The sequence below is a fragment of the Vulpes lagopus genome, chromosome 18, assembly GCF_018345385.1.
Source record: "Vulpes lagopus strain Blue_001 chromosome 18, ASM1834538v1, whole genome shotgun sequence".
NCBI lineage: Eukaryota > Metazoa > Chordata > Mammalia > Carnivora > Canidae > Vulpes > Vulpes lagopus.
In genome coordinates, this window is record NC_054841.1 from 31,135,480 (window position 1) to 31,151,627 (window position 16,148).

The 16,148-nt window shown below is 42.8% G+C and overlaps 1 protein-coding gene across 8 annotated transcripts in view; it reads right to left on the reverse strand.

Annotated features, from left to right (window-relative positions):
• Window positions 1-16,148, reverse strand: part of SLC23A2 (solute carrier family 23 member 2) — a 134,830-nt gene that overhangs the window by 63,787 nt on the left and 54,895 nt on the right. For 6 of the 8 annotated variants that reach the window (XM_041732687.1, XM_041732688.1, XM_041732689.1 and 3 more), the window contains one exon: window positions 9,783-10,044. In XM_041732687.1, coding sequence (XP_041588621.1) covers window positions 9,783-9,890 — 108 coding nt within the window. In that variant the 5' untranslated portion in view covers window positions 9,891-10,044. Of the gene's footprint in view, window positions 1-9,782; window positions 10,045-11,269; window positions 11,359-16,148 lie in introns of all 8 variants that reach the window. The other 2 variants (XM_041732685.1, XM_041732684.1) reach the window with 2 other exon arrangements.

Consider the following 16,148-nt stretch of genomic DNA (forward strand, 5'->3'; position numbering starts at 1 on the left):
ATATTCAAAACTAATATGTTTTGCAATAATGTTAACATGAATTAAGCTAATATTTACTCTGGCAAACACTGAGAAACAACCCAAGGTCCCAATGAAGGTGCAAAAGTCAGATCCACAATTTGTTATTATGTCACAATTCCAAATTATGTTCAAAGGCATCAATATGCCAGGATAGAATACAAAGTTAGTGAACTTTATAAAGCAGTGTGTGCATACAACAGAATTTTGTAAAAGAACTCCCAAATTATTTGTTTCAAATCTCTAGAAAGAAATACACCAAAATAGCATACTGTTTTTCTGGTTGATAGGATTCTACAAACATTTGTTTTTCCTCTCATGACATCATTCCATAGTTTCTAATCCCACAGTGAACATACTTCTCTTGTAAATAAAGAAGTTATACAAATAATGAAACGACAGAAAAGAAACCTAAGTGAACCATAAAAAAAGATAAAGAACACCTCGGTTTTCTTGCTACTTCCATTTTATTCCAACATCACATTTGTACCATGAAGCCTGAGGAGAAACGTGGATGCTTTAGAACAGGTAAAATCAGGGTAGTGGGGAAAAGAAGCACTGGGTCAACCTCCTATCGCTTACCTTCCTCCTCAAGTACTGTATCAAATCCTAACAGGAAAGGAGTCTTTTCTCCATCAGAATTATGGACTTAGATTATAGTAAAGAAATCAATCTGAAATACCTTACCTCTCATTGTCAAAGCCAGGAATCCTGGCTACCTAGCTTAGGTAAATACAGGTTAGGAGTGAACAGAAAATTCAGAGGTAAAAGGTTCAGGAGGTATAAGAGCCTAGAAAAAAAAAAATCTTAAGTAGTCTAGGACATGGGCAGGAATGACAGACAGGGCTTGGAAAGGAACAAGGCCGGGAGGCAGGGAGAACAAAGACCCAGACTGATGTGAGGATCTGAAGAACGCAGTGGCCACAGGGATGGCACTGGTGGTGGGGAAGGGGAAGGGGAAGCCTGGGCAACTGCTTCTGCTGCACTCCTGTCACATCTGGTAAAGCTTGGAGCACAAAGCAAGCCTCAAAAAAATAAAAAAATAAAAAAACACAATAGACAGGGTGTGCTTTCAGGCCCAGATTCTGTGGATCTGACCACACACAAAGGAGACAATCAGCCGAAACACTCATCAACTTCATAAACCTTCTCTAGGAAGAGACTGCACCGACTCTGTTATTGTCATCATTTATACCAAACTGTGTCCTAATTTTTTAATTACGATCATCTCTCATTTAAAACTACCAAAGCTCAGGGGTGCCTGGGTGGCTCAGTGGGTTGAACATCCAACTCTTGATTTCACCTCAGCTCGTGATCTCAGGGTCAAGAGATCAAGCCCGGTGTTGGGTGTGGAGCCTGCTTAACATTCTCTTCCCCTCTCCATCTTCACCTCCCCCCCAACTCACAAGCACATGCACTCTCTTAAATAAACTACCAAAGTTTTATTTAAATTAAACGCTAAGATACTAGGGGTGTCTGGGTGGCTCAGTTGGTTAAGCATCTGACCTCCACTCAGGTAGTGATCTCAGGGTCCTGGGATCAAGGCCCAGGCAGGCCCTGCACCAGGCTCAGCGGGGAGTCTTCCTCTCCCCCTCCTCCTGCCCTCCCCCCACTCATGAGTACGTGCTCTATCTCAAATAAAATCTTTAAAAAAAGAAAAAAGTTGAAATACTAAATACTATCTGAAACGAGAGCATAAAAATTAATTTTTAATAGGGCACCTGGCTGGCTCAGTCAATGGAATATGCAACTCTTATTTTCAGGGCTGTGAGTTCGAGCTCCACCTTGGGTATAAAGATTACTTAAAAATAAGAACCTTTAAGATAAATATTTAAAATATTTTATTTACTTATTCATGAGACACAGAGAGAGGCAGAGACATAGGCAGAGAGAGAAGCAGACCCCCTACTGGGAGCCCAATACTCAATCCCAGGACCCTGGGATCACAACCTGAGCAAAAGGCAGACAGATGCTCAACCGCCGAGCCATGCAAGCATCCCTAAAATTATTTTTCTTAATATTTATTTGAGAGAGAGAAAGCATGAACAGGGGGAAGGGCCAGAGGGAGAGGGAGAAGCCTACTCTCCACTGAGCCAGGAGAGCCTGCCACCGGATCAATCCCAAGACCCAGATCATGACCTGACCCAAAGGCAGACCCTTAACCAAATGAGCCACTCAAGTGCCCCTTTTAAATTAATTTTTAAGAAAAACTCTAGAAAGAAAGAAGGGAAGGAATCTCTCATACCATGCATCAAAATAATTTGCATCCCATTTTTTCAGCATTTTTTCAGGGTTTTTACTTCAAAGCATGTATCAACTGATCCCCCCTTTCCAACTGATACTTTAAACAGAAAAGGCTGCTTGTCTTGGCTATTCAATTTTGACCTGTTAAGAGCATTCCCTCCCTAATCATGGCCACTCTGCAGTAGATTCAAGCTCCTACAGAAGAATGGAATTAAACCAACTCTCCTGGGAAACTGCAGCAAACACTCTCTTCCTCATCTGACCATTCTCAGAATTACACGTTGTCGATCCCAAGATCTAATTATTCTTCAGAAAGAGAACATTTCCTAAGATACTTATTATTACCATCCAGCTGAGACTTTGGGTTTTAAGATCTAACGACTCAGAGCCCTCTATTTTAGGATGCACAAGAAGAGACTCCATGGCACCCGGCATTTAACTCATAAGAATGAGTCTTCTTATGTCTTCTATGCTTCCATGCTGGCTTTTAAACAGAAACATTTGCAACAAATCTTCTGCCTTCTTTTCACTGCTGAAGGTGAGCCTATTCAAATCTGCCATCACAAGGTTAGAGGCTTTGAGGAATCACAGCCATTTTTTTTTTTAAAGATTTATTTATTAATTCATGAGACACACAGACTGAAAGAGAGAGGCAGAGACATAGGCAGAGGGAGAAGCAGGCTCCTTGCAGGGAGCCCCATGTGGGACTCGATCCCAGATCCAGGGATCAGGCCCCAAGCCCAAGGCAGGAGCCCAACCGCTGAGCCACCCAGGTGTCCCATCACAGCTACTCTTATATGAATTCTTTGCCCACCCTTCCCCATGTCTGCCAAGATCCTTTCTTTTCAAGAATAAGAGGCAAGAGAAGGGAGGAAAGGGAGGAGAGATGGAACAGGAAAGAGAAAAGAGTGGCAGTCTTACACAGCTCGACTCTGAGCTGCTGGCCCCTGACCCAATACGTCTGGCTGGACCAGGGCTCTTTATCGGACTGCTCTATCATGACCTCCTTTCTTTTATGTATAGGCTTTCTCACAATCCATCATCTTCTTCTATTTAAGGTTTCAACTTTCCTTCCTTTACCAAGAACCTGAAAGACAAGGATGATGTCTTTACTGATGCTGATAAAATCCCCCAAGTCAATAGCCAATAAGGAAAGCCCTCCATTTTTCTAGTTTGCTGGATTACAGAAGTGGTCAAATCTGGCATAAATCTACAGAAGAGAAAAACTGACTTTAACTACAAAGTGGAAGGGAAGCGACCCAACTATACTTTCTGATCACTTTCATAACCTTCCAATTCAGAAATATTCCCTTTTAAATGCCTTGCTTTATTTTCCACATTTCCTAATGTGAACATGTATGAGCAGGGTTTTTCGTGTTTTCAGACAACACACAAAAAAGTCTAACCACATGGAAGACTTTTCTAAAAGTTTCTCTGAAAGAGCTAAAATGTTTTCAGCTATTTGATATAGTTATGTTTGGTTGTAATCAAGGTCACCATAAGATTTATTATCCAAACCAGGACCCTTGTAGGAGTACAGGGAAACTGGATCGATGTGTATACAGAACAAGAGATCCAAGCCAGGACTGCCCCAGCACAAACCTGAACATTAGAGAACCTGTGCATGACCCTCTTACAAGCCTCTCCTACCTAGTAACTTAGGAAACGGTTTTCTGTGCTACAAGATGCCAACGCAAACAGCATTTAGAGCATATTTCAGCTAGTCACTCTGCACTAATGCAGCAGGACCTGTGCCCTGGCTGACAGAAGAGGACATGGCCATGCTCTTCTCCAGCTGAATGGCCCTAGGTCTTCCTCCTCTTGACCTGCTTTACTGAGACATTTTTCAGGACCTTGAGGTCATCTCCCCTGAGAATCTCCAACAGGCCAGGCCCACTCTTATAGACATGGCTGGGCAGGGATCCCTCAAGGGTGCTCTCACAGCACATCATGCTGAATTCAAACCCTGACACTTAGGGTTTGATTGCAGACTTGCCATCTCTCTCCTACTGGGCTGTAGCAGCTTGTTACCAAGTCTGTGTGGTGCCCACCCACTGGGAGCATGATGGGTTCCTACCATTATATGGTTCTGAAGAAAATAAGCTAAGGGAAACAAATTATGGATTTGTATGAATGAGGAATTTTTCTCCCACCCTTCCATAGAACTGAACCTAATGAAGCTACTCCTCAGTCCAGACCCCTAATGTCTCCAGACTAAAGGATGTACTTTTGGAACCTCAAGAGAGAAGATCCCAATAGTCTCACAGGGTCAATTAGAAGAGGAAGACACAAAACCTTAAGGAACCTTAAACACTACTGCCAGCTATGAACCTGGCACTACAACGCCGACGTGCTGAAACGGGCTGTACTATAGGTGGACCTCTGCCAACATTAAGTTCAGGCTATTAACTTGGTTTCCCCTGACACCCCCTCCAAGTTCAGATGACACAAGAGCTCCCCACACAGAACTGCAGACCTTGTTCTGGCTGTCGTTCCTGGCCTAAGAACTTTGGGTATAACAGTTCTTCAAGACTTTTTGCTATTTTTCTGGTTCTAATTTCTTGCCACCTGACCTTCACTCATATTACACATTTCCTATTTGCCTTTAAAAGCACACAAATTTGCCTAACAAGATTCCTGTGGGATAAGGAGATCTTTTGTTATGTTTCTCTTATTTAATATCAACTCTGATCACACAATCTAACTTCTGCGAATGCTAGAGCTTTGCAAAGCTCTTGTTCTCAAATGTGATCTATTCATCACTCTTCTTCTACACATGAATTTATTCTTTTTCTTTTTAAAGTACTGTCATGGATTTTTGTTTTACTTTGTTCAAAGAAACTAACTTCAGGAATGCCTGAGTGGCTCAGTGGGTTAAGTGTCCGACTCTTGATTTTGGCTCAGGTCATGATCTCAGGGTCCTGAGATCAAGCCCTGTGTCATCAGGCATGGCACTAGGCATGGACCCTGCTTAATAGTATCTCTCCCTTTCCCTCCCTACGCCCACTCACACACTTGCATGCACTCTCTAATAAAAATAAATAAAAGATGAAGAAATCCTGACTCCCTTTCCATGCTGAGTTTCTTAAAAAAAAAAAAAAAAAAAAATCAGCTTCTGCCACATTTGAGGAAGTTCTCATCCAACATAGGATGCAAAAGATCTCCAATGATAAAATCCCCAGCACATGGCCACCAAAACCCACCCTCCTACCCTTGGCAACCTGCAACAGCAAACCCTCTCCCAAAACTGGTTTGAGGAGCAGCCAGCTGATTCCTGCTGTCCCAGTTCCCTGCACTCCAGAGCACCAGTCTCTAGCACCAGAATAGCCCACAGCCTAAGCCCTAATTTCTAATTCCAAAGCAAATATGAAAATAAGAGCCTTCATCTTAGCATCTAGCAAGATCGTGACCAGCAAGTAAAAAGAGATGGGCTAACCAGTTGCCTTGTGTGACTATCGGGGACTTGATCAGTGCAACTGAGGGAGTGAATTTTAGATTTTCATTTTAATGAATTTAAGTAGCCATATGTGGCTTAGCAGCTACCGTATCAGGCAGCACAGCTCTAGAGAAAAAGAAATACCATTTTCCAGTGCATTGAGGGGCCATGCTCTAAGGACAAGAGAAAACAAAAACATAATCAGAATCACCAAGGTCAGGAATCCCTGGGTGGCCCAGTGGTTTAGTGTCTGCCTTTGGCCCAGGGTGTGATCCTGGAGATCCGGGATGGAGTCCTACATCAGGCTCCCTGCATGGAGCCTGCTTCTCCCTCTGCCTGTGTCTCTGCCCCTCTCTCTCTGTGTGTATCTTTCATGAATAAATAAAAGCTTTTTTTTTAAAAAAAAAAAGAGAGAGAGAGAGAAATAAGAATCACCAAGGTCACCAGATGCTTACAGTGACAAGGAGCTGGAGGCAAGAAGACACCAAGCCTCCTCTTCCACTTTTTATTCCCACCAGAGCAGCAGCTACAACAGCTCAATCACCACCCATCCCAACTCCCTTTTTTTTTTTTTTTTTAAGACCATGCTCAGGAACATCTGTCAAACTCAGAAGATCAATGTATACTGTACCTGTCACCAGTGTTGTCTGTGTGCAGCTCCTGCCTTACTCACCCAGAGCTGAGCTAGCTGGGCCAAGAGACTGTGTGATCCAACAGATGTGAACTTTACTTAACATACAGTACGAACTAAACACTTATGTGCATTTCACCTTCCCACAGAACCACTAAGAGAGTTCTATGGCTACTTTTAGCTCTAAGGTTGCCATTCTATGAAATTACTGTCTAGACTCGTGGGCCAAATGAGGAATAGGGAGACACAGATGAACATCCCAAGAGCAGAGAGGCAGCCTAATCCTACCAGTTGGACAGTGGAGAGACTACCTCCTCTCTAGCCACTAGACTGTCCTGTTAACAAGCAAGCCATGCAAAAACGGTCTTCTATCTCACTCTAAGTTTTCTGAGGGACAGCAATCTCACTACTGATTAAATATGGGCAGTACAGTGTTCCTATTTTTATTACAAAATATTTCCTATCAAAACTTTCTATAACCCCAAATTCAATCACATCAACTATTTCTTTACAAACATTCTTTGACAGACTTTTGTTGTTCATCTGTTTTCCTTCTGCTGTTTTCCTTCTTGCCGTCTGCTTTCTCATAAGCTCCACAGGAGTTTGTGTGAACACACTTCCTGACATCCCTGCTTCCAAGTCATCCTGGTGGTTCATGTGCTGACCCTTCCTGGCCTCCTTCCCTGGCATTTCTCTCCTGCCGGCAACTTGATCCCATGAGGCCAACTCTATTACTCTTTCCCACTCCTTTTTGACGCTTACCATTACAGCCCAACACAAGGCGAAAAATTCTGCAAATTCCCGAAAGAAACCGCTGTACTGTTAAACCAACTTTATATTCACATTATATTTACACACAACTACACATCATGTCCATGTTCTCAGCTTCCATGTACTTGGAGGGACTCCTAGTGAAGATGGATCTGGAAGCTAATGCTTTGAGGAACAGTACTTCCCAGCCCACTCCTATAAATAATGGTAGAGGAGGAAACCCCAAAACAGATAAAACTTTGTCACAAGAAACAACAAATAGGCTGACACTGGGCCCCATGAGGCTCTGAGCCTGGCAGCCTTAGTCAGGCAGCCCTCAGCACCAGTGGGGAGACAGGGACTTGCCCCCACCCCCAACAAAGGGGATGAGAACCAGGTCCAGTGCTCAGAGCTAGGGTCCAGCAGGTCATGTCGTGGTTGACACCACTGAGGCAGAGAGTTAGATCTTTGCTGTTAAAACCCAGTTCTGGACTGGGACCAGGAAGGGAGAATGAGAAACCACAGCAACACAAGTGGGGGAATGGGGGGGGGGGGTATACAGAGGGAAGAAAATCTCAGAAGAGATTTGTCAGATAAAAAGAGAACAATTGAAGAATTACTTTAAAATAAGTACTAGAAGGATACCTGGGTGGCTCAGCTGTTGAGCATCTGCCTTTGGCCCAGGGCATGATCCTGGAGTCCCGGGATCAAGTCCCACATTGGGCTCCGGGCACAGAGCCAGCTTCTCTCTCTCTGCCTATGTCTCTGCCTCTCTCTCATCTATGTCTCTCATGAATAATTTTTTTTTTAAATCCTAAAAAAAAAAAAAAAAAAGTACTAGGGTCCCTCAGTGACTTACATGAAGAAACATTTTTAAACAACACAAACACATACATACAAATTAAGAACGAAAAATAGGCAGGCATGAACCAAATAGAAATAAGAATTATAATCCCTGCAACAAAAATTCAACATAAACACATGACTGTCCACCAGGAATTAATAAACTGGAAAATAACAGCAGGGAATCCATCCAGAAGTTAGCACTAGAAAAAGATACCCAAACCATGAGAAAGCAGTTAAAGAGAAACAAAGATACTGAAAAACTCTAGTGTGTAATTAACAGAGGTTCACCCAATAGTTGACAGCAAAATAGTTATTTTCAGATGTACAAAGACAAAGGTAGTGACCGTTCACACACAGTGTTTTGTTTTGTTTTTTAAGATGTTATTTATTTACTCATGATAGAGAGAGAGAGAGAGAGAGAGAGAGAGAGGCGCAGAGACACAGGCAGAGGGAGAAGCAGGCTCCATGCCGGGAGCCTGACGCGGGACTCGATTCTGGGACTCCAGGATCACACCCCGGGCCAAAGGCAGGTGCTAAACTGCTGAGCCACCCAGGGATCCCCAGTGTTTTGGTTTTTGTGGTGTGGGTTTTTTCTTTTTTTTTTTTTTTTTTTTAATGAAAAGTGAGGGAATAGGAAGGTAGAAGGAAATCAAAACAGGGAATAAATATGAAAACGTACAGTATATGCTGTGGATTCAACTAACTGCAAAGTTCATAATTTGAGTATGAAAACAAATCAACCTAAAACTCTTACCCATAATTACAGGGGGGGGGGGGGGTGGAGAAGGCAAGCTCGTGTTCATGTCAAGTGGATAGTAAGGGTGGAATGGTCTGCTGGGCTCTCAGGCAGCAGGACAGACAAATCAACACTCAGGCATGAAGGCTTCCTTTTTCACTCTTTAAAGATGATCTCATTTAAACTTGGAAAACCAATTTGCCTCTGCCTCCAGAAAATAGTAACCCTAAGCCTTCAACACAATAGAAAATCCAGTTTAAAAATTTCACTTTATAGGAAGAAAGAAAACAGTGATGCCAGTTATAAAACCAATGGGACACCTCTCTGTGAATCAATAGGGTAAAAAATCAAAATGTGAATGCCAGTCAAGTCAATGTACTTAAGGATACATGTTCACACTCTTCTTGCAGAATAATGCCACAGTGAGGCAAATTCCAGGACCATGCTTTAGGGAATCCTAGAATGATATTCTTGCCCTGAACCTCATTTCCAGTATTAAAAGAAAAACACCTGGAGGGATGTTTTCTCTAAAGAGCTTTTTCCTTTTTTGAACCAACACTTTAGGTAACTTTATACACATCAAATCATAATTCTGCATCTGGAAAAGTATCAGCATTGACTATAACAAATGTGTGTTATCAGCCTTCTCTAACTGGTAACACTTGTTCAGGTAAAACTACATTTTGGATGCTGCTGCCATAATATAAACCATGGACTTTTGGGGTTCCAAGTGGTGAGTCATTCATTCATTCATTCTTCTACCTTGCAAGGTAAGTCTGAAGTTGGGTTTCTGGTTATTTCATTAGAACATAGTTTTAGAGGGAGAATTAAGCTTTCAGCATCCTCCAGTACACAGTAAGCATGGGGCTGGTTTTACAACATTCACAACAGTGTGTGTTTCCTTCCTGGAGTTAATCCCATCAGGTGACTCCACACAGCAGAGCCAAAACCAGAGTCAGCCAACAGGGTTCCCAAAGACTAGCTCCCGTGAAAAGCATTTGGTTCTCAGATGCCTTAACCTTCAGGGAAAACAGAGGAGTATTAAAGCTAATCCTATGTTGATTCGATACGGAAAGTACTTGAGAGTCAAGGGGAGAGAAAGAAGGGAACAACAGAATTACCGGAAGAGTAAAGAAAGCAGGGTGCTTCGCTTCATCTTCGTATTTGCCTTCAGTTGAACTTCCAGCCTCCATGGATTTGGACGTAGTGTTCTTACCAATACCCATCATTAAGAGGAAACAAGCAGTTCAGCCGCTGGACTGAAGTGGCTGGAGGAGAAGGCTTGTGCAGGCGCAGAGCCCAGGATCTGAGCTGGCTCTTCCAGTGCCCAGAGGGCCCGATGCTCAGGCAGAGAGGAACCCCATAAGCGCCATCTCTCAGCACCTAGAGAGAGAGGAAGCAGCCAAATCACCACAAACAGCACAGGACACACGTTCACTGCATTTCCTGCGGAGAAGTCAGAGTATGCATTACATCCAAACAGCAAAGAAAGCACATTACTTAATCATACTTTAAGTCCCCCATCTCCGGTTAATCATGCAGATTCTGAGCTGCCCCCTCAAGGGGACCACTGACTTGGGCCATCAGCAATACCCAAGTACAAGGATGGAAAGGCCACACAGGGATTTCTCTGACACGCACTAGGGTCCAGCTCTCACAGCCCAGCACTCTCCAGCAGAATCTGCTGCAGAGATGAAAATGTTCTGCATCTGCCCTGTCCAAGCCAATCGTCACTACCTACGAGGCTGTTGGGGAAACCCATTTTTACTTGTATCTAATTTTAATTAATTTAAATTTAAATAGTCACGTGTGACTAGCGGTAACCATATTAGACAGTGAGTGCAGTTATAGCTAATATACTATGATTGCACGGATATCAAAGTTCTGAATTCCCTATAGGTATCCAATTATAGGCAGGGGAAGGCACTCAAGAACATTTAAAAAAAAATAGATAAATAAAACCAACCTAGGATTAAATGACCACACAAAGTTCCTAGAATGTGTCACAATGACCTTTAAATGGGCTAGAAGAATGCCACACAAAACATAAAGCCAAAACATTCTGTATTCATCAAATAACAACATAAAGAAGAAACCAGAAAGACAAAATAGAAAAGGAGGTAAAATGTCAAAAGATAAGGGGGGAGAGGGAAGGAGAACAAAATGGATCTGGAATGCTCCAAGACGTCAATGAGGAAAAGTGCAATGCTCCGAGCTAAGAGAAATTCTAAGCAAAAGTCAGGAGTAGGAAATTACTGAAGTATGCAACCAAGTTTCAGTGAAGAAGAAAATTAAAAACTCAATTTCAAACAAAAGTATGATTTGGACAATAAAAGAGATCCACCCAAAAATTAATAAGCATTTGGGGAATTCTGGCTTCCAAAAATGAGAGGACATAAAGGATCCCTACAAGGGTTGGCACATGTACAATAAAACATGCCTAAGTATGCCCAAAGTTTTATTAAAAAGAAATATATACCACAAGCAGGTAGGGGTGAGAAAGGACAGAACATTCATCAGAATGATGTCGGAACTCAGCACCAATTAATGTCCCACTGAGAGTGAATAACCCAGCCAAGCTATCCTGTACGTGTGAAGATAGACCTACCCAAAGCTTAGAAATACAAATAGGAAACCTGTTCGAGGAAGTCTGCCAGGGACTCTTTCATTCAACGACTGGATGAGCCAGAGGAGAAACTGAAATACAGACAAATAAGAAAAAAGAAATTATACAAAATTTGGGCGTTCAGTAGGTAGAGCACAAAAAGGGAAGCCGAAAGAAACAGGTGCCCAAACATCATGTTGCCTTAAGTAGAACATCAAACATTTTTGATGGACTCTTCTAGTTTAATGTTCATGTGCATTTTGCATTCTTGGTTACATCATACCCATGCCTGTTTAAAGCAGTAGCTCTCAACCAGAAGTGATTTTCCCTCCAGGGGACATTTGGAAAAGCCTGGAGATAGTTCTGGTCATCAAATCAGGGAAGAGCTACTAGGATCTAACAGGTAGAGACCAGGAGTGCTGCTAAACATCCTACAATGCATGGGATAGATTCCACAATAAAGAACAACCTGAAAAAAATAAAGAACAACCTGGCCACAAATGTGAATAGTATCAAGGCTGAGAAACCCTGGTTTAAAAACACCCCCCCCCAAATAAATAAATAAATAAATAAATAAATAAATAAATCTCCCTCCTCCAAAAATGATATACCCCATGTGCCATGTGGATCCTCAGCACAAGAACAAGAGATATATGTTCCAGTTTGGGAAGTATATCCCCAGACAGAACTCTGTAAAGGAGTAAGTCTATGAGACTTACTGCAATTCTGTGACTTTTTAAATAATTTTCCTTTTATTATAGCAGGGATGAGCGGGCTATATTTTTCCTTATTCATTTCTGCTGCCTGTAGGGGATAGGAGGACCCATTTTACTATGTAGTTTCCTATATATAAAAGTGAGAGGGAAAAAAAAGAGTGAGGACTTTCTGTACTCAGAGGGGAAGTTATGGACATTGCTTTGAAAACCCTGAAGGCTCTACCTGTGGCCCTAACAGAGATTTTACTCAGAATTAACCTTTTTCTTGTGCTCTCACTTAAAGTGTTTTACAATTCAAAAACAAAACAAAGAATTCCTAGAAAAACAAAGTTTGTAAAGAAGCAGGAGTGTCCCTTCTTCTATTGTTCACCTGTTCTATGGCTACCAGTGAGGCTATTTCTTTATGTGGCTGCTCAGGTTCCTAGAGCAGATTAGAGACCTTTTCTTGAACTATAGTAGCTCTACCCTTATGTATTTACTGGTCTTTTCCTCACATACATACTTCCACTCTGTAGTCAGCATGCTTTGTCCTCTTCTTGAAGCCTTGGATACATCTTTCAGTGATTCTCTCTCGGATTCTCTGTCTCCCTTCATCTGGGGCCTTCTATGCCCGGTACAGTGCTCAGGCTGCTCATCTGGTCACTGGGACACCACCAATAGATGAGTGCAATAAGGCCAGCTTCCTGTCACCTCCAGACTGCCTCTGCCCATCTAAGTGAAGCAGACCAAACCCAACCATGTACCAAGGTACATCAGAGAAGCAGTAAGATTAGTTACCAAACAGCTCACTGCACAGGTGATGGTGGATGCACAGCTAAGAAGGACTAGCTAGGACCAGGAGCGTGCTGAGTTAAATAAGTTCCACTCAATTCAGTGGGGAAAAGAAGAGAATATAGGGAGACCCAAAGAGGATAAGGATAGTGGTCAGATCTGTGCTTTGGGAAGGAACTTCTCTACTGTGTACACAGTGGACACAGTAGAAGACAAGTAGAGATGACAATCAGAAGCCTGGAGTGGCTGTGCAGATAAGGGATGAGGGCTGCAGGGCAGCAGCAACAGAAGAGGAAGAAAGGTGGTTGGAGAGAAACTGGGAGAGAACTAGAACTAGCACCCACTACGTCAAGTGCACAGGTCAGGGCAAGAGTCAAAATGGTGGGACGTCTGGGTGGCTCAGTAGTTAAGCGTCTGCCTTTGGCTCAGGGCATGATCCCAGGGTCCAGGGATTGAGTCCCGCATGGGGCTCCCTGTGAGGAGCCTGTTTCTCCCTCTGCCTGTGCCTCTGCCTCTGTGTCTCATGAATACATAAATAAATTCTTTAAAAAAAAAAAGTCAAAATGGCACCAGGGTGTGTAATCTGAGAGTCCAAGATAATGGTAACATATAATACTATTTCTGGTTATAAAAACACTGCAGAGACTTCTTGGAAATACAAAAGCATAAATCACATTTTAAAACCACTCTGCAGGGATCCCTGGGTGGCGCAGCGGTTTGGCGCCTGCCTTTGGCCCAGGGCGCGATCCTGGAGACCCGGGATCGAATCCCACATCAGGCTTCCGGTGCATGGAGCCTGCTTCTCCCTCCGCCTGTGTCTCTGCCTCTCTCTCTCTCTCTCTGTGACTATCATAAATAAAAAAAAAAAAAAAAAAAAAAAAAAATTTAAAACCACTCTGCAATCCCCACAGCACACCCATCTGGCAACTAACAGAGGGCCTGACTTCAAAAAGCTCAGTTGAGACCACCACTCTGCAGCCTTGTACACAAAACAGGGGCCAGCCCCAGTGCTAGCACCAATGATGGGATGGCATGTCAGGGGACATCAGAGGGGAATAAACAAGCAGAAATCAGACCAAGCTACAAAGACTAAATGCCTGACGAGGCAGGAGAAAAAAAAAAAAAGGCAAGAATCAGGAAAGTACCCTAAAAGTAATTTTAACTCAGATCTTCAGTGGGATTCACAAAATAGTAATAACTATAGAACTAAATGACCAAAGAGTTCTTGGAGGTTAAAAATAACTGCCAACAGCGGTTTAGAGCCTGCCTTTGGCCCAGGGCACGATCCTGGAGACCCGGGATCGAATCCCACGTCGGGCTCCCAGTGCATGGAGCCTGCTTCTCCCCCTGCCTATGTCTCTGCCTCTCTCTCTCTCTCTCTCTCTCTCTGTGTGTGCCTATCATAAAATAAAATAAAATTAAAAAAAAAAATAACTGCCAAAATAATCTCTTGGTAGATACACTGGGAGCTAAGCTCATAAATTATCAGAACTATTCCACAAAAAGATGTTAGTACCAGAAGAACCAATGTCTGTCTATATAAGAGGAGTTTCGGGATCCCTGGGTGGCGCAGCGGTTTGGCGCCTGCCTTTGGCCCAGGGCGCGATCCTGGAGACCCGGGATCGAATCCCACATCGGGCTCCCGGTGCATGGAGCCTGCTTCTCCCTCTGCCTGTGTCTCTGCCTCTCTCTCTTTCTCTCTGTATGACTATCATAAAAAAAAAAAAAAAAAAAAAAAAAAAGAGGAGTTTCCAGGGGCACCTGGGTGGCTTACTCACAGTTAAGTGTCCAATTCTTGACTTCAGCTCAGGTCATGATCTCAAGATCGTGAGATCGAGCCGCCCTGCATCCAGCTCCACCTTGAGCATGGAGCCCGACTAAGATTCCCCTTCTCTCTCTCTCTCTCTCTCTCTCTCTCTCTCTCTCTCTCCCTCCCTCCCTCCCTCATCCAGCTCACACAATAAAGAAATACAGACATACACAGAGGAGTGTTCAGAGACAATAAGAGAACAGATGGATAAGGAGTCAAAGAAGTAACAGACAAAAATATCCTCACAGCCAAGGAAGACTTCACATCCACCAGACATCTCAAGAGCTAGACTGGGAAGAATACTGAAAGAGGACCCCACGGACACACCGCAGTAAAATGTCTAAATTCTGAAGATATAAAATCTCAACAGGAAAGATGTTTTTGTTTGTCAGGAAAAAACATACAAACAAAAAGATTGTTTACTAAGGGAAGATCCATATATGGTCTTTTATAAGACTTCTCATTTAATAGTAAAAAAAGACGACGAAGACCACCACCACCACCACGTGATGCTGGCAGTATTCCAAGAGGAAAGAAGGCAGCCCTAAAATTCTGCATCCAGACAACCCCCAGTGATCTTACCACCCCCTTCAAAACCCACCACTACCTTTCTAGCATATACACATCTCATTACTCTCTTCAGAACTATGGTAACAGTGATAAGTTCCAGTGTAGAAATTATAATTCTGCTGGTGGCCATGTGGGAGACCATACTTAAAATAATTACAATGAAATGTGATGGTACTGCGTAACAAACCCTTTGCACATCCCAGTCCCCTGGAACAGAGTCCCTGAAGAGGACTACGGAGATAACTGTATGAGGCTTTTGAGACATAAAATTATCTTCCAGGAAGACTCTCCTAATTGGCAATACCACCAGCAAAGAATTGGTCCATCTCATCAAAGTTTGAGAACTCTACTACAAACCTGCACCAGTGGGTAGGATTTTGTGATGCACTGACTCACGAGTTTTTCATGTCTGCTAGCAAGTACAGAGATTTTTGTGGCTTATCTTCATATCCCCTTGCCTATAGTGTTTAAAAATCTTTATTTTTTAAGGACATAAACCCTTTAATACTCTGCTTTATTGGTTCCAAATATCTTATCCCAGCTTCTTGTTTGCTCATGAATTTTGTGGATGATCTTTCAGAATTATTTTCATTTTTATAATCAAATCCATCAATTTTCTACATTGTCTTAGCTCTTACCACCCATTAGCTTCCCAAGATCTAAAAACAAAACAAAACAAAACAAAACAAAAAAAACACACACAGTATGACAATAAAATATCCCTGAAGCAGCCCTGACAGACCTTCACCTTAGCTGTGAGAAGCTTAGGTTTTTTTTTTGTTTTTTGTTTTTTTTTTTTTAAGCTTAGGTTTCACAGAAGAGGGGACCAGCAAAGAAGACCATGAGCCACTGCCAGGTTTTTACAAGACTACACTCTGCAGTTATCGGAAGGACCAAATAAGCCCTTCGTAAAACACGCAGCCCCACCTCCATGAGCAGACCGGCAGTGCTCTCAAACCCGCACTCACCCACATTAACCTCAGGGAAAAAGACAGGGCTTTTTACCAGAGAATGC